Source organism: Canis lupus, chromosome 13 (genome assembly GCF_048164855.1).
Source record: "Canis lupus baileyi chromosome 13, mCanLup2.hap1, whole genome shotgun sequence".
Taxonomy (NCBI): domain Eukaryota; kingdom Metazoa; phylum Chordata; class Mammalia; order Carnivora; family Canidae; genus Canis; species Canis lupus.
In genome coordinates this window covers 8,960,594-8,978,939 of record NC_132850.1, presented here as the reverse complement: position 1 = coordinate 8,978,939, position 18,346 = coordinate 8,960,594, and the positions used below count along the sequence as shown (strand labels likewise).

Sequence of the window (18,346 nt, the reverse complement as noted above, 5' to 3'; positions counted from 1 at the left end):
GAGGACGAGGACTGGCCCTGCGGTGAGCTGGCCCCTAAGCTTGGGCCCCCCTCCCCTGCCTGCTGGGTCCCCCCCTAGAGAAGAGCTGGCGATGCCTGGCCGATGCCCGGCTGCCCCAGCAGCCCACAGCTGGCCAGGAGAGAGTCTGGGCTGCTCTAGGGTTTGGGGCTCCAGACCACTGCACTGCCCCCACCCCTCCTCGCCCCAGAACTTCGCCAGTGGCTGCAACCCACAGCTGAGCTTTGCCCCCGCACCTCCCCTGGCAAAAGCAATGTTTGTCATCCTCTTCGGGGGCTTGGAGGGCAGGGGCGCACTTTTCATCCCTGAAAACGGCCCGGTTACTTCCTCCTCCACCGTTGGTGCCTCTCTGTGATCTATTTGGGTCCACGCGCATCTACTGAGGCCTCCGGGCTCTGGGCCGTGTGCCAGCCTCTGCCGTGGGCGATGTAGAGATCCACAGCGTGCAGGCCAGCGTGGGAGGATGTGGGGCAGTGGTGGGCGCCCCACATGCGACACACACGCACACACACACACACACACACACGCATGCAGTGGTGATCACCGTGACACAAGGGACACGCTACAGAGACAAACCAAGACCTTGGTTTGGACTTGGGGGATCGAAAGGCTCACTTAAGGAAGAAAGTAGGATTTTGGCTGGACCCCGAGGCCCGGATAGAGATTTTTGGCAAGATGAAGATTTACTCAACAAATATTTAGTAAGCATGATTACACACTGGACGCCGCGCTGGATAAGGAACATACACCCAGATGAACAGTCCCCGGCCTGATGAAGGCAGGTGACAGATAAATGCATATAACGTTACTAACTAAGGACGCACTGAAGGAAAAGTTCACGGTGCTCTGAGAAAGAATATGGGGCGGGGGGGGGGGGCAGGGGGGCAATGTAACCTAAACAGGCGGTCTGGGCAGGCCTCTTGGGGCGGGGATCTGGATGAAGCAACACAGCCCTGCAGAGAGGTGGGAAAGGGGTTTTCGGTACAGGGGTCATGAGCAGGGCTCTGAAAAGGGACACGGACAGGAGACAGAGTATGGGGCTGCATCAAGAGGGGGCACCCAGGAGATGAGGGAAGAGGGGAGCAGAGGAACCAGATCACCAGGAGGCACAGGGGGTGGTGAGGCGTTTGCTTTTGAGTCTTAGGCCGCGGGAAACACAAGGTGTGTGGGTTCGCCGGGGCTGCCGTGACGAAGTACTGCACGGTGCGGCTTAAACAACAGAAATTCATTTTCTCCTCGTCCTGGAGGCCCGACGTCGGAGACCGAGGTGTCCACACCTTGATGGACACGTGGCTCCTTCTGAGGCCTCCCGCCTTGGCTGGTCCACGGCCTCCTCCGTGTCCCTTCACATCGCCCTCCGTGCACGTCTGTGGCCACATCGCCTCTTCTTAGAAGGACGCCAGTCATTGCATTAGGGCCTGATCTCATCTGGACTTGATCGCCTCTTCAAAGCCCTGTGCCCAAATAGGGTCCCGTTCTGAGGTCCTGGGGGTTAGGACTTCCACATATGCATTTGGGGAAAGAGAAACAGGTCAACACACAACAGGAAGTCAGAACTTTTGAAGGTGGGAGAGAAGAAAAGAAAACACAGGCATGATGGTCTGAACATGTACTTAGCAGGGTGGTAGCGCCGAGCCCAGCACGACTGCGTCAGTGGGAGCTACTCTGGGAGGGTGGCTGGCTCTGAATACCAGAGACGTGGATTTTTATCTCCAGGAGGTGGAAGCCAAAGGGGCACAGCCTGGCGCGTGTGTGCACGGACGTCCCTGCGGGGACTGGGTGGGAATGAATGGCGGGAAAAGGGAGCGCACTTGGAAGGCGACCCCAGCAGTCCTGTGCTGTGGGCACAGGGACAGCTGGAGCCTCGGGGACACCCGCAGGGTGAGGGCCGGGCGGGAGCCCCGGGGATGCTACACCACCCCCAGCCTAGGAGAGTGTGGCTCTCAGCCCAGCCCCCAGGGCCGGCCCCCCACTCGCCCCTTCCACTCTCCCCAGAGCTGCAGGCAGCCGTCGGGGCAGGGCAGGGCGTCTCCACAATATCACGTTGCACAAAAAGCCCAGTGCACTACAGTGACTCGCAAGATAAGCCTGATGTCCAGATAAGATCAGAGCTCCTTTGGGAAAGAAAACAAGACCTGATGCTCTGGAGAATTCCACCGCAGTAGGGGCTGTGGGCCTGGCCATCTGCACATTTCCTTCTGACCCAAGGAGAAAATGAAGGAGCTTTCTGAGGCCCAAGGGTGGGGGCGAGGGGGCAGACAGGAGGGGCCCCTGAGGGCAGGAGTGGATGGGTCCGCGGGAAGGGCCCCAGAGCGAGGGCTGGGAGAGCTCTGAGGCACAGCCCGGCCCCCAGGGAGATGGGGATTTTAGCTCGAGCAGGACCCTACAGAAGTTAGGGCGTCCCAAGAGCAAGGCTGTCACTGTGGGGACACCATCTACTTCTCCCGGAAAGGTGACAACAGCCCAGCACGAAGGGTGGGGGCAGCTGTGGCCTCAGGGATCAGGAGGGAGAAGGGAGCGGGCCAGGGGCTGAGCTGGGGCCACCACGTTCTGACATTTCTTATGGAAAAAATCTGTCGGTGACCCAAGGAAAGGGACAGCGCTCGCGTCCGTGGCGGAACAGGTGGGATTTCTCCTCTGTGCTCAGCGGCCGCACATGCAGGGGCCCTCTGTCTCCTCCGACACCCCTCAGCCCATGTCACCTCTCCTGGGGAGCCGTTCCTAGCCCCCCTCCCCCTGCTGGGGGTCCCCTGCAGCGCCCGCCTGCTAGCCAAGTCTCAAAAGTGCATGCTTCCCCGTCCACAGATGCAGCAACTGTTCTCAACCAGGAGCGGTATTGCCCCCCGGGGGGCAGTTGAGCATGTCTGCGAGATCTTTGGGGTATCTGGCCTGGAGGGTGTGTGGGCATCTGGGGGGCAGAGCCAGGGATGCTGCTGAACATCCTATGATGCCCTGGGGGGTAGATTGCCCCCTACCTCCAGCACCGACTTGGCCAAAAATGTCAATAATGCTAAGTGTCACTGAGAAGGGGCCAAATTTCCAGGCCCCCTTGTAATTGGGTGAAGAAGTCATGAGACGGTGTCCCCAGCCAAAGGAGTGTGAGCACAAGGGGTGTGTGCTGCTCCAAGGCTGATCCCATAGGATCCTCCCATCCTTGCCCCCTCCGGCTGCCGGCTGGTACCCATCGCCTGGTTCCCCCGGGGGTGGCACAGCCACAGGCTGGAGGAAGCCCAGATCCCAAATGGCTGTGTGGAGGAACACCACCACCCATCAGAGACACCAGGGCCAGCCCCTGATGTGGGAGCTGCTGGGTAACGGCCCTGAGCCCATGGAGGATGGGGGCAGGCCCCAGCGGCGGGCAGGGCCCTTCCACAGCCCCCCGCCTCGTGTGGGGCTTCCTTCTGGAGTGGTCGTGGCCTTACTCCTCACCGGTTCACTGTCCCCATCTCCAGTGCTTCTCTGCGCGCCAGGCTCCACCTGGGTGCTGAGGAAGCAAATAAAGAAGGAGCAAAGAAGAATGAGACATTGTCAGGAGGTCCTGCCCTGGGGGTGGGTAGAGGGGGGGCTTGAGGGGCTTGGTAGTTTACTGGGGAGGGGGATCCACAGCCATTAAACAGCATGTGGTGGCAGGGAGGAGGGCTCCCCGGGCTCAGCCGAGGGTGACAGGCCCGGGGAGCAAGCAGTGTGGATGCGCGCTGGGAGGGAGACGGCGCTGGTGCGCTCAGGACGCTGGCAGCAGGGCCCGAGGGGAAGGGGCCTCCCTCTGCACCCTTCAGGCTCTGTAATGGGCCCACTTCTCCCCCCAGCCTACTCCTCCGGGACTGGGAGTTGGCTCCCGCGGGAACCTCCTTCTAAAGGTCTCAGCCCCTAGTGTCTGCGGGGTGGGTGGCATCCTGTCCTCATGAATGTCCCAAGGGGTGCGAGGCCCCAGTTTGCTCACACCGGGACCCCTCTGCCTCTACCCGGTCAGCGCACCCACCTCTGCTTCCCGCCTGCACCACCGCGGGCTCCTGAGCCGTAAAGCTGAGCAGCTCACCCTGGACACCTTCGCTCGGCCCCCACCCCCAGGTAGCCCCCAAGTCCTCTAAGTCCTGCCTCTTTAATATCTCCCAGGTCTTGCAGTCTTTCTTTCCAGTTTCTTACTGCAGCCACGTCACAGGTGCCCCCGCCCTGCTCTGCCCTCATTTCACAGCTTCCCCACCTTCCCCTGACATTTCCCCAGGACCTACTGAGTGAAACCCAAGCTCCCTGCTAAAGTCTTCCTAAAAGGGCCTCCATTATCTGCCTCTACCTGCCCCTCTAGCCCCCCCACCCCACCCCATCCCCCACCTCATGCTCTAGCCTTTCAGATGCCCTTGTGCTCTTGAGAAGGGCGTGCTTTCTCTTTCCTGTGCTTTGGGCCTTTGTGGCTGTGGCTCCCTGGCCTGGAGTGCTCGCCTCCTGCTGTGTCTGGCATCCTCCTGTTTGTCCTTCAGAACTCAGTCCAGGTGTCAGCTCTTGCAGGCGATCTTCACCAGTGCCACCTACAGGGTCTGCTACATAGTGGGCATTCAGTGGAGCTCTGCAGGATAGATGGACAGATGGATGGACGGATGGATGGACGGATGGACAGATGGATGGATGGACGGATGAACGGATGGGTGGATGGATGGATGGATGGATGGATGGATGGATGGATGGATGGGTGGATGGATGGGTGGATGGATGAATGGATGGATGGATGGATGGATGGATGGATAGACAGATGAATGGATGGATGGATGGACGGATGGATGGATGAATGGATGGACAGATGGATAGATGGATGGATAGACAGATGGATGAATGGATGGGCAGATGGATGATGGGTGGATGGACAGATGGATGGGTGATGGATGGATGGATGGATGGATACACAGATGGATGAATGGATGGGTGGATGGATGGATGAATGGATGGATGATGGATGGATGGATGGACAGATGGATAGATGGATGGATGATGGATGGATAGACAGATGAATGGATGGGTGGGTGGATGGATGGATGGACAGATGGATGGGTGATGGATGGATAGACAGATGAATGGATAGATGGATGGATGGACAGACGGATGGATGGATGGAGGGACAGATGGATGGGTGATGGATGGATAGACAGATGGATGAATGGATGGGTGGATGGATGGATGGATGGATGAATGGATGGATGGATGATGGATGGATGGACAGATGGATAGATGATGGATGATGGATGGATAGATGAATGGATGGACAGATGGATGGATGGGTGGATGGATGGATGGATGGATAGACGGATGGATACATGGATGGATGGATGGATGGATGGATGGGTGGATGGACAGACAGATGCTTGACTGGGTGCTCGCTAATGTTTGTGGAATGGTCCCAAAGGGGTCTCCCCTAGACTTCATTATCTGAGTTCCTTAAAGAAATGCCTTCTCTGAGTTATGATTTAATGTTATGCTTTATGTCTTCAGAGAACCCTGATGTGAGAAACTGACCAACTTAATGGCATTTCTGTCTTTATGGAAACAGAATTGAATATATTGCCCACTATGTCACTCAGTGTCCTTTCTACAAGGACTCATGATAAATTCATGCTTGGGGTTATTTCCAGGAAACATTCTGTCTCCACAGATGAAGATGTGTGTTTTTTTGCTGTCAGAAAATAAAAACTCTGCCTTTGATGTGTTTCCATTTTTGTGTTAGCTGACAAATAGGGATACCCAGTTTTATTACCTTATTACCTCCATGCGTTCTGACCAGCTCAGGTGCCTGAAAGTAGCAACTCTTTGTTTTCTTTAGATGAAGTCAGTTCTTGCTTTACTCTTCAATGCCATGATTTTTACTTTTTTAATCTGAAAGCTGCCTCAAATCATCTCAGCCGTCCGCTTGTATAAATCTTCAATGAATGCATATTGGGGACCAACGTCCCGGCATGGAAATTATGGGAGGAGGGGCAGAGCACCAGGCTTCTAGTTGAGACAGCCTCTCCAGAAATTCTTGGGGCACCTGTCACGATGAGCCTGGTGGGGAAGCCAGAGCAGGAGGTGAAAGGCCAAATGCATGCTGACTTTTTTGCTACCTTCCTGGGGCCACCACTGCCAAGCCAGCCAGATTCTTTTCCTCCATCAACTATGGCTCTCCTTTTCCCTAACTTTATCTTTTTTAAAAATTTTATTTGTTTGAGAGACAGCATGTGCACAAGTGGGGGGAGCAGCAGGGGGCCCAACTTGAGACTCGATTCCAGGAACTTGAGATCATGACCTGAGCCAAAGGCAGATGCTCCACCGACCCAGGTGCCTGCCTTTTCCCTAACTTCAAGTGGACCCCTCATAAGCTACCGCTTTTACTTTAATAACTAGTAATAAACAATAGTCGGCATCTGTGCCGAGAACCTGGCATTTTCCTATCCGAAGCTCTTCCCCCTCGGCACCTGGCACCGGTCTCTTGTTTCGATCGCTTTGCAGATGACGAGACGCCAGAGAAGTTAAGCGTGTGTGAAGGCCCCGTAGTCGCAGCAGAGCGGGAGTTCAAGGACGTCCACCCCACAGCCTGAACTCTTAACGATCTCCTCACATGCGGGCAAGGAGTGGGGATGAGAACAAGAGGAGAAATCCCCTGGGTGAGGGTGAGGATTGCTCATGTTGCTGCCGGGAGGGAGAAGCCAGAGTCAGCTCTGCTTCTAGAGCATTCTGGTGTCCTTTCCAAAGTCCTGGAGGTGGCCGGGCGCTCTGTGGCTGGGTTCGGTTTCGGGGACAACATCCAGGAAGGCCTGCACCTGTGACACATGGCTGCACCCTCCTCTACCTCTAGCTCTGATGGTTTGTCCCTCGGGAAATTTACCTGGTATCCCCCTCGGCATCTGCCCCCACCCCCGGCCCCCTCTCTGGGCAGCCGGACCCCTTAGGGCACCGTTGGCCTGGGGATGAAGGGGGGTCCTCTATGGGGTTTGGGGGGGCCTGCAAGGAAGTTTGAGACCTAAACGTGTTTTCATTAGCTCCACAATACCAAGATATAGAAAACTGCAACATTAAAATCAGTAAATACAAAAATAAATAAATAAATAAAATAAAATAAAATCAGTAAATATTTAATTAAATGCAAAATGTGACGTTACGTCAGCTTCATTAACGGCTGGATTTAGTAGTCATGAAAATTTCATCACGTTTGATGACAATTTGTAGGTTGGAGTCTCCTCGCTGTGCAAGATTTCCCAGGTAAAGCACCAAGAGCCGTAAGAAACGAGAGCCGACCGTAGATTAAATAAATCACTCATGGCCAAACATTTTCAAAAGCAAAATGGCAAAAATCCTTTCAATTTTCTTTTCCAGCCAAAAAAGTTATATTTGTGGTGAGAGGTGGGTGTGTTTAAACTATGTTAGATGAGGGATAGGGCCCTCCAAGAGGAAGCTGGTTTTGGCCCGTGAAGGTCTTAACAGAGCACAGGCTGCACCCACCACCTGGACGTGTTCCCCACCCTGGCCGGCAGGTGACAGCGACCAAGGCCCTGTGAGTGAGTGGAGGCTTCGGCTGGGGAGTAGGGAAGGAGAGTTGCTTCTTCCTGAGGTTTTCCTGCTTCCAGACTGAAAACCGAGGCTCTCGGAATCCTAGATAATGGTAGCTAACATTCACTGGCCCCTGTCCTGAGCTCTGTACCTGTCACAGAGCAGCTCCACGAGGTCAGCATTTTATTGTCCCCGTTTCACCAGATGAGCAAATGGGGGTATACCGGGGGCAAGCAATCTGCCCAGCATCATGAGGGCAGTAACAGGCAGTTTAAGAATTTGTTCAAACCAATCGAACCCACCGTTCAAGGTGCCAATGGCGGCCTGGTCCCCGCATTCAACGGTCGCCCATTCCACGGACACCACTCCATGTGCTGGGCACCGAGACGCCTGCGTGCTGCAGGGGCACCACGACATACATTGAGCAGGACCCCAACAGGCTCTGATGTCCCCAAATCTGCTGTGTGCCAGGGACTTCTGGAAAGCTTCGCTCCCTTCGCGCGCCTATGACGACGTCTAAGTTAGAGGTTTTATTCATCTCTTCACCCTGTGTCTTGCACAATCTTGGCCCGTGGCAGGCGCTCAAAAATGAACAAAGCCTGGAAGGGCTTAGTTGATGACTTGAGTCTGTCCCTTCCTCACAGAGCAATTTCCCCAGTGCAGCTCAAGTCCTCCCCTCCCTACGCGTTGCACAAAAGCTGTTATTTAGAAACCCCGGTAGCACACATTTCAGCGTAATCAACAAAGGGACGGATATACGGCACTGCTGTGCGTCTCTTACGGGCCACGCGTCCCGTGTGTTAAGTCGTGACTCAGGAATAGCACGTCCACCATGATTCTGCAAAGCAGGTGTTCTTTGTTATCATCCTGTTTTATAGATACGACCAAGTGTTAGGAGCTAAATAGTGTCCCTCCAAATTCATATGTTGAAGCCCTAACGACCCCCCCAAAAAAACTCAAAATATGGCTCTAGGTGGAGATGGAACCTTTAAAGAGTGATTAAGGTAAAATGAGACTCTGGATTGGCTCCTAATCTGGGATGACTGGGGTCCTGATAAGAGGAGGACAGGTGCACCGAGCGAAGACCATATGAAGGTACAGGGAGAAGCCAGCCAGCCAGGAGCCCACGAGACGCCCTGCCGACACCCTGGTCTTGGAATTCCAAGCTTCCGGAACCGGGAAGAAATGCATTTCTCGGGTTTAGCCTCCCTTCCTGCGGCATCCCTAGAGAACCAACAGGCCAAGGCACAGGGTAATCTGTCGCCAGAACCCATGAACTCAGAAGTCGAGTCCGGGTAGTCTGGCTCTAGAGCCCATGTGTCTCATGACCACGCAGATGCCCCCCACGCAGTCCAAAATGGCAGCCGCGAGCCACATGCGGCATTTGAAATGTGGCCGATGTAACTAAGGAACTCAGATTTTAACTTAATTTACATTAAAATAGGATTAAAATGAAAATAGCCATATGTGGCTAGCAGCTACCATATCAGACATAGTTTTATACTATTTCGAATTACTTCGCTTATGTTTTCTGCAGAATCTTCTGGAAACCTCAGCTGTGTGCTCCAAGAAACATTCCCTATCCCTGCTGAATTTTATTTTATTTTATTTTTTTTTCAATCCCTTCCAATTTAGCCCCTGTTGCCTAGCCTCCTGCTGTGGGGGGAGAAGGAACAGGAGCGAGTGAGCTGGCTAACTTTCCAGAATCCTGTGGCCGGGGCAGGGCCGGGCTGTTGGCCTTCTGCTCTAAGCATGGGTGTTAGCCAACCAAATGCCAAGCAGCACAAACACTGAGTGACATTTTCAGAACTATTAATATTTCATCAGAAATGATCACTTTTCCTTTAAATACACTATCTTAAAAGGTTTTCTACATTCTTAACTATAATTTTATTCAGTCTAGGTCCTCAGAATTTTCCCCAAAGGAGCACATCTTCAATTTTATAATGAAAATCAAAGGCGAATGAAGCTCGGATTTCAAAATTGAGAGTCAACATTCCCAGGAACTCAGGCCTTCTTTAAAGAGCAAAGCTGTGTATTGGGCGCCGACTGTATGCCAGGTACTTTACAAATGATATAGCATTAATTCATCCAACATGTATTTGTTGAGTGCCTACTATGTGCCAGAAATGTGGTTTTCATAAGAATTTTCAACACCATTTTATAAAAAAAAAAAAAAAGGATTCTCCTTCTGTCTCATCTCCAATGTTACACCTGAGCTCCTCAAGGAGGCCTACCTGGCCATCCATCTGATGCTGCCACCTTTCCCCTCCCCCTGTCCTCCCCTATGCCTTCCCTCTACCTGTTGGGGTCCTTTGTCCAGTCTTTATAGGACAGGTGACCAGGGTCCTAAGGTTCCCCGGGTGAAGAGCCAGACCAGGGCTGTATTTCTGCTGCCTCTTTACTGGCCCACGAAGGGGACATTTTTCATTCTGCATGGACCACCCAGTTGTCAATCCAAGGCCCTTGAAAACCCACACTGGCCTAGGCTGAGGGTCGGATGCCCGTGGCTTTCCCTGGAGGCCACTCCGTGATACTTTCCCTTTTCTATGCCCAATTCGAGGCACTGGCACACGTGGTGATGGTTAGTTTCCGTCAGAGCCCTCGTTTCGTCTGTAATTAGTGCTTATTTACTTCGCTAGTGTGCGATCTTTCTCCTTACACTAGAATACAGGCCTCAGGAGAGCAGGGACCGTGCCAGTTTGCTCACCTGCATGCGTCCTCGGTGCCCGCATCTCACCTGGGGTGCTCAGCCAATCCTGGGGAATGAAGGAAGGAAGGCGCATAGGGGAGGTTAAAAGAGGGGTTGGGCCCCCCCAGCCAGGAGGTGGCCGTGGCTGGTCTCTTCCCATCCACTCTTCTCCCAGTCATCTGGCTCGCTCTCCCTTTCCTGGGTGGACCCCTGACCCCCGGGGCCGTGGAGCCCTGGGCAGGCAAAGTGCCGCATCAGTTCTGAGTTTAATGAAGCCCATCCAGGGAGAGAGGTGAGCTCACTGGGCCGCAAACTGCTAACCTAGCCCTTCTCTCTGGCCAGGAGCCCCTGACCCCACTGCCCCCCGCTCCCCCTCCACCCTGGGGACCTGCTGAACCCAGCTCAGGAGGGATCCCTAAGGCCGTGACGGTTGGGTGGGGCCTGGAGGGTGGGGGCCTGGGTGTGAATCCCAGCTCCTGTCTTCCTGGTGGGCTCTGGACCGACCCCCTCTGACCCGCAGACTGCGTTTCCTCCAGGCCCCACCGGTAACAAAGGTACTAACTTCACGAGCTTGGTGGGTTGGCTAGGACACGGGAAGCCCAGAGCTTGGCACACGGTAAGCGCCCCCCAAAAATGTCAGTTTGGGTCCACATCGGCGGTTCCGGGCAGGGCCCCCGGCAGGTGCAGAGCTTGTGCATGAGCGGCGGGCGCGACGGGGCAGGTGCAGGTGCAGGTGCCCCCGGGTCGTCCCGGCCCCGCCCCCACCTGCCCGGGGGCCTTGGGCGCCGAACCCCGAACCCAGCGCCCGCGCTCCGCTCCGAGCCGTTGCGCTTGGGCCGCAGAGGAACCCGGCGCTGGGCCCAGGGTGTGGGCGCCGGCAAAGTCGGCCCAGGCAGCGGGCCTGCGGGCAGGTGTCTGCTGGGGTAACGGGGGGGGGGGGGCACCCCGGGGTCTGCCGTCCGGAGCCCCAGGGCGTGGGGGCGGGGTCCCTGGGAGGCCCCGGGACGGTGGGCGGGACCCCGAGGGCTGACCCCGCCCCTGCCGCGCCTAGCACCTGCCCCCGGCCCTGACCCAGCACCTGCCCCAGGCCCTGACGTAGCACCTACCCTAGGCCCTGACCTAGCACCTGCCCTGCACCCTGCCCCAGCACCTGCCCCAGGCCCTGACCCAGCACCTGCCCTGCACCCTGACCCAGCACCTGCCCCGGGCCCTGACCCAGCACCTGCCCTGCACCCTGACCCAGCACCTGCCCTGGGCCCTGACCTAGCACCTACCCTAGGCCCTGACCTAGCACCTGCCCTAGGCCCTGACCCAGCACCTGCCCTGCACCCTGACCCAGCACCTGCCCCAGGCCCTGACCCAGCACCTGCCCTGGGCCTTGGCCTAGCACCTGCCCTGGGCCCTGACCTAGCACTTGCCTGCCAGGTCATGACCTAGCACCTGCCTGCCGGTTCCTGACCTAGCACCTGCACCAGGCCTTGACCCAGCACCTGCACCAGGCCCTGACTCAGCACCTACCTGCCAGGCCGTGACCTAGCACCTGCACCGGGCCTTGACCCAGCAACTGCCCGCCGGGCCCTGGCCTAGCACCTGCGCCAGGCCCTGACCCAGCACCTGCCCACCGGGCCCTGACTTAGCACCTGCGCCGGGCCCTGGCCTAGCACCTGCCCACCAGCCCTGGACTGGGCTGAGGGCTGCAGGTGTCACGGGGGCGTGGCGACGGGACGGCGGGGGCTGCGGGGAGAGCCCGCCCTCCCCCTCCAGCTGTTCCCAGATGTCATTCTGCCCGCCCAGGCACCCGGTTCCTGAGCTCAGGGGGGTTCCACGGTTACTAAGCTACTGGTTTTTGTTGACTTTCAAATATTTTCTTCTACGGGAGAGGGGGAGGGGGGCAAAAGTCAGAAGAGAGCAAATAAAAGCAAATCAAAATAAGCTCCCCCTCCCCAAAAGAGAGCGGTGCTCCATCCTCCCCTCACACCCACCGCGAAGGCCTCTGAGCACAGCCACCTTGCTGAAGCAACAGCCACGCAGAACTGACCTGCGTCTGCCCATCCTCATCTCCCTCTCCGGTGAATGAGGGGTGGTGGTGGATGGTCCCCCTGTCTTCAAGCCCTGGGCGGACGAAGGGGCCTCCGGAAAGACAGGAGGAGGATGGCCAGTGGAAATGGGCTCCCTTCATCCTCAGCCCTGGTGGCCAAGCGCCCCTCCGCCCTGGGCCCATTCCCCAGATACATCTGGATCCACCAGGACACACCCCAAGACAGCTTAGACAAGACTTGCCACGAAATCTGGAAAAGAGTTCAAGGCCTGCCCGAGGCCTTGCAGCCCAGGACCGTGAAGGAACAGCTCTCTGCCCCGGTGGCTGGGACTCCGAGAGACAACGGGCTCAGCTTCCAAGAAGGGTGAGTGTCCCCGTCTGTGGCTGGCACCAAGGGAGGAGGGAGGAGCCGAGGTCCGACCTTCTGGGGGAATGTTCTGGCCCGTTGTTGAGTCTGGTTAAACCCTTAGGCTGTATATGCCTTCTCTCCACCTGTTGGGGTCCTTTGTCCAATCTTTATAGGGTGGGTGACCAGGATCCTGAGCTTCCCCGGTGAAGAGCCAGACCAGGGCTGTATTTCTGCTGCCTCTTGACCAGCCCACAAAGGGCTGGTGTTTTTCCCTTTGCCCAGGCCACCTAGGTGTAGATCCGAGGCCCTCGAAAACCCTCACCGGCCTAGGCTGAGGGTCGGATGCCCGTGGCTCTCCCTCCAGGCAGCTCTGCGATACGTTCCCTTTCCCGCTCCCAGAGGCTAGGCACTGTCACAGATGAGTCTGGTGGTTTTAAACCACATCTGGAATTCCCTAATACAGGGAGCAGCTGTCCCATTCAGCCTCCACAGAAGCCGCTGCAAGAGCGCACATCAAAATATTTACTGGGAAGGCATTGACATATTCAGAGGGCACAATAGAAAATTAAAGTGCGGGAGGATGGCTGTAAATAGCCCTTTTCCTAGTTGGGGAATCCTGTGCCTGGGAAACACAGAGCTCAATGTTGGGCAGATATGATTGGGGCTGGAAATTCGCAGGGAAAGGAAGGAGAGAGCGCGTCAGGAAAAGCGAGCGAAGCGCCACGGCCGTCAGTGCCACTGTGAGCCCCCAGTCATGTCTGGCATCCTCAGAGTGGGCTGCAGACGTTAATTAATCCTCCCAGGGTCCCTAGGAGGCAGGTATTGGTGTCCCCATTTTACAGATGGATTAAGTGTTAATAATTAAGTGCTAATTGAAGACTAAGTGATAATTAAGTGTTGCCTGCTCCAACACATGCTCCAGTTCAAGTCGGAGATGCCGGATGTGGGGTGGGGGGGCATCCAGGCAATCACCAACGATGTCTGGTTTCGGGGATTTCTAGAAAAGAGCTGGGAAGAAAGGCGAAGTGTGTGCAGGTGCCCCAGGTGCACTCCCTGCTGTCCCCTCTCGGGCTGCCGACAAAGGTGGAAGGCACCCGGCTGTCACTGCTCACCCTGCCCTGTGCCCAGCACCATGCGGCTGGAATGGGAATGGCCCGTCTACTGGCCGAATCCTGCCGCCAGCCCCCCAGTGGCGCTGAGCCCCCCCTCTGCTGCCCATTGCCATCTGCTCCGGGATGGAGCCCTGGCAGGGGGCCTCGGGGCTGTGCTCAGCACTCGGTGGCCAAGACGCTGATCGTTCACTTTGTGGACCAAGGGTCAGTGGCAATTTCCAGTAGATGGCACCCTCTCTGCCAGGTCACACTGAGCTAATGGACACAGGTCTGCTTCCAGTCTGCGCTTGGCCCCAAAGTGAACTGGTGCACCTTTGCCCAGTGGCTCAACTCCATCTGGCCTTGATGTCTTTTCATCTGCAAATTGAGGGTCATCTGCCCTGCCTGGTCCACCTCAGAGCTGATAATGAGGATCACAGGCCTCGGAGACAGGAGCCCCCCCCACCCCCCCACCTCCAAAGCTGCATTATGCAAAGGAGGCTGTCCTCACACGGAATTCTCAGAGCTTAGGGTTTTTTTGTTGTTGTTGTCGCTGCTGGCTTCAGTCGGGGGTTGTCACACTCGGCTCTTGGACCCTAAGGGGCTTCAGGGGCCACCCTAGAATCAAGGGGCTAGGTTGCTGGGGCACCATACCCACTTTGGCCAGAGGGCTTGCTTGGCTTTTTGGGGTTTTGTTCCCTGGAGTTTGCAGGAAAAGCAGCATTTGGAAAAACAACAACAACAAAAAAACAATGGTTTTGCCACTGAGAAAGCTCAGAAACCCCCGCCTGAGATGAACACCCCATGTCAGAAGTGTGTGGCCATCACCCAAGTAGAACACGAGGGGCTCTTGTTGAAACCCAGGCAGCCGTGACGGCGGAGCCCCGTAGCTGCTTCAGATCGTGCTGTGGGATTTAACCTCTGCGAGCTTCAGTTTCCTCATCTGCCACGTGGAGACCATCTCCACCACCGCAGTGGCCTGTTGGGATGATTCAGCGGGATATTTAAACGTCCCTGGCAATAATGGTAATAACTAGGATCCGTATAAACTCCTTGGGACAATAACGATGACGATGATGACTTTAAATTATTATGTGAATTATTATGCAATTATTATGTGAGGTTGGTACTATTTTAAACTCTCCCTCTTTTTTTTTTTTTTTTACTTTTTATTATGCAGATGTTCCCATGTATACAATAGAATAAGGTCTGTCTCCGAGGTTCATGAAGTGTCACATTTGTGCCATTCTCGGTCCGATTCCTCCCCTCCCCGGGGTTTTAATGAAACCCGTTTTGCAGAGGAGGTCATAGGCTGGGGGGTTGGGGTCTCTGCCCGGGGCCCCGGTGGTTACAGGGTGCTGGGGTTTCAGAAAGCACACCCAGGTTCACCTGAGCGACCGTGCTGTAGGGAGTGCGGGCTGTTCCCCGGAAAGTGGAAGCGGCGTTTGGGTCCTCACGCCACCCGACAGCCTCGTGGGCTGGATGGTCACACACAGATGGCGGGCTTCGAACCCAGTGAGCTGCCCGGTGTGTCTGCGGGATGGCTGCAAGCCCCTGAGATACCCCTCAGCACGTCTTCCCACTGCTTAACGTGCAGACCCGGTTTGGGTGATGTTTTCTGCTAGATAAGTAAGTTTCAGAACCCCTGTTGGCCAGAAACGTCTTGTGGACTCAATCCCTGTATATCACAAAATCCCAGATGTGTCAGGGTTGAAAGGGGTATCGGAGGCCGTCTTCTGCTGCTTGAATCCCTCAACATCCTCGCCAAGGCGTTACCCGCCCGTACATTTTCTTAGATGACAAGCTCACCACCTCCCGAGATGCGAATGCAGGCTGTCAAGGGACCGTTTCCTTCCTACATGGCATCTGTCTCTATCAAACGAACACCCATGGATCTGGATTCAGATCCACGGGCTTAGGGCTGCAAGCTACGTCAACCCCCTCGTTCTTCCAGCCGCTCTTGAGCTATTAAAGGATGGCGCCGGCGTCCTTCCTGGGATTTCTGGTTTCCGTAGCTGATCGTTGCTGGTTTCCTAAGTTTCCCTTCCCGCGCCAACCCGGTCAGCTTTCTACGCTCACTGTGGTCCCCGTGACAGCGCAGTGACCGGGACCGAGCACGGTAACCCAGGGGTGACCCCAGTCTGTGCAAACTGGATCGTCTCCGTATTCTGTGTTCATGCTAAAGCCGATGAATAGGACGCATTCGCTCTCCTCCACGAGCCAGCTTCATAGTGTGCGCACATTCTGAGCTCGTCCATTCATCCATTCATTCAGCTATTAACTCAGCAAATCCTCAATAAGCGTCAACTGTGTGCCCGGCAACGCGCTGAGAAGGAGTGGGATGGAGCCCCGGGCTGGGTGGGGCTTTCCGTCTGGGAGCTTCCTCTCAAGCTGGAGACAGAAGCAGAAAGCAAGTGAACAAGATGCTGGTGGTTCTGGAACGCGAGAAGCACTGGCGTGCTAGTTGGAGGGAACCAAACACGTGAAAAGAGACCGAATCACTTGAGGTGGCAACGAGTGCTCTGATGGAAAGAACGCGGGTCCCAGCACAGCACCCTGAGGCAGCGGCGGGGAGGGGGTCAGGGCAGGGCCCTCTGGGGAGACGTGGTCATGTGACCTGAAATTGGGGCCGGTCGGGAGAAATCCGGGGAAGGGCGACTACGAGGAGCCCGAGATCGAGGTGAGCCCGGGGAGGGAGCGCGGGACCCGGGCAGGTACCGGGGGTCGGGGGGACATGGGACAGAGCGATGGGAAGCAGGCTGGCAAGGTGGAGGCGGCCCGGGGGGTGACCATCGGAGCCCGGATGGGAATCTCCGTGGGGCGGGACCCGAGCAGAGGCCTTGGGGACGGGGCTGTAGCATGAGCGAATTGACTGGTCTTCAAAGGCCTCTCGAGCTGCGGTGTGGACAGGGCGTGCGGGCCTGCGTGAGGACGCGGGAAGACCACTGGGAGAGCAGCCAGCGCGGAGGCAGCAGGGCTCCTCCGAGGCCGTCGGCCTGCGCTGCGGGTTGGACCGTGGGCCGTTCCCTGAGATGGGGAAGAAATGGGACAAATGGGCTTTTGGGGAGAAACCGATGACTCTATCTAGTGTTCATCAAACTCCAGACTCTTACTGAGCTATGTTTTAATTAGACTTAAATTTGGGCTTAGAGAATTGTGGGAAGCCACCGCCTGACTCCTAGTCTAGGACCGAGGCCCTCTCAGACCCCCACCCTCACCCCACTGCTGACAATCCACAGCCTCGGAACAGGGCTTTGGGTCTGCAGTGACCCCCTTGCCCTGACCGGGAAGTGGCATTTGTCCATTCCTGTGTTTGCAGATTCATTCAACAAACATTCCTGGCTGCCCTCTGGGCTGCCAGGCCCTGTGCTGGGTCCCACGACACAGAGATGAGCAGTGCAGGAGCCCTTCTCTCTAAGAGCTTCACCTTAGTGGCCGGGATCGACCCAGACACAGCGGCAACGACCTTCGCCATATTGATCGTGCGCCCACTGCTTGGATGCCACAGTGGGAACGATGGGGACGGTCTCTGACCTCCGCCAACTTCCACCATGTCGAGGAAGGCAGGCCACAACATGTTACCGCGGGTGCAAGGGGGGACGCAAAGGGAGACTCGAGATCTGGGCTTGGGGCGCAGGGAGGGCTTCCTGGAGGAGGCTGCGGGAGACCAGCTTGAAGGTGGAACGATGAGACCCCTGCCATATATGCATGCAATGAAGGGCACAGGGAGGGCCCCTTGGGCCCCAGGGTGGTGGGATTGTCACTGTGAGGGGCTGTGCGGTGGCATCTCCTGAGCTAGGTCTTGAGAAGAGAGAGAGCATCCTGCAGGTGCAGGAAAAGCCAGGCAGCTCCCCGGAGACGGCTTGTCCTGAGTGGGGGTGGACGGGGTGGAGAGGTGGCTGGGAGCTCACCGGGTGCTTCTGGGCTCTCGGGCTGCACCCTGGGGACCTCCCATTCCCGAAAGTCAGACAGGACTTGGTCTGCGGAGTCCAAAGGCTTCGGTGGGCGTCACCCCAAGCCGGACCTGAGAGGGAAGAGGAGTCTACACGAATGCATTTAAGGATTTAAGAAAAAAACGACTTCCTGAGTCACCTATTGGGTACCGGCTTTAGTAAATCCTCACCGTTCGCCCCCCTGACCCGTCCTCCAGGCCCCCGGGGCCCCCGGGGCCTGGAACCCAACGTGCCACCTGGTTTGAGCTGCTCCCCCAACAAACCAGTCTTTTGCACCACAGTTAGGTGAACAGCTGGGTGAACCCTCTTTCCCGGGAGAGCTGCTTGGAATATGTGCTCACTTTTGCGTACTAGTAGGATTCTTGCAAAAAGCCTGGAACCTGGCGATGGGGGTGATGGGGACGAGGCTCACACGCGGACATGCGGACACGCAGACACGCAGACGGGTGTCTTGGAGCAGAAGCCGGCTCTGGAGAGGCTCAGACTCTGAGGAAAGCTGCTGTGCGCCCTTCGGCTTCACGCACATGTGTCTATCCCTTCACGTTTTGTGGGCGTCAGGCTCCCCCACACCCCGCGTGGGCCCCCGGTTGAAACCCTGTGCTCCTGGACACTTAAGATTTTTTTTTTTAATTTATTTCCTTTCCTTCCCGGACGCGCTCCACCCTCCGCCCGCGTCCCTCGCCTGCCGCCTGTGCA

At 56.5% G+C, this 18,346-nt stretch overlaps 1 protein-coding gene and 1 long non-coding RNA gene across 11 annotated transcripts in view; one reads left to right on the top strand and one right to left on the bottom strand.

Moving 5' to 3' along the window:
• Window positions 1-710: 710 nt before the first annotated feature.
• On the bottom strand, window positions 711-12,024 carry LOC140602483 (uncharacterized). Of its 4 annotated transcripts, none has more exons than XR_012005425.1 (7): window positions 11,738-12,024; window positions 10,238-10,286; window positions 7,830-8,394; window positions 5,759-6,045; window positions 4,348-4,579; window positions 3,448-3,502; window positions 711-1,516 (listed from the first exon to the last, which is right to left on the bottom strand). It is a non-coding gene; the product is annotated as an uncharacterized lncRNA (long non-coding RNA). The 4 variants fall into 4 exon arrangements; XR_012005426.1 differs by lacking the exon at window positions 11,738-12,024 and adding an exon at window positions 10,782-10,984; XR_012005428.1 differs by lacking the exon at window positions 7,830-8,394.
• Window positions 11,030-18,346, top strand: part of C13H1orf94 (chromosome 13 C1orf94 homolog) — a 39,504-nt gene continuing 32,187 nt past the window's right edge. For 6 of the 7 annotated variants that reach the window (XM_072772032.1, XM_072772031.1, XM_072772029.1 and 3 more), the window contains exons 1-2: window positions 11,030-11,130; window positions 11,645-12,621. In XM_072772032.1, the coding sequence (XP_072628133.1) occupies window positions 12,293-12,621 (329 nt within the window). In that variant the 5' untranslated portion in view covers window positions 11,030-11,130; window positions 11,645-12,292. Of the gene's footprint in view, window positions 11,143-11,644; window positions 12,622-18,346 lie in introns of all 7 variants that reach the window. The other variant, XM_072772030.1, reaches the window with a different exon arrangement.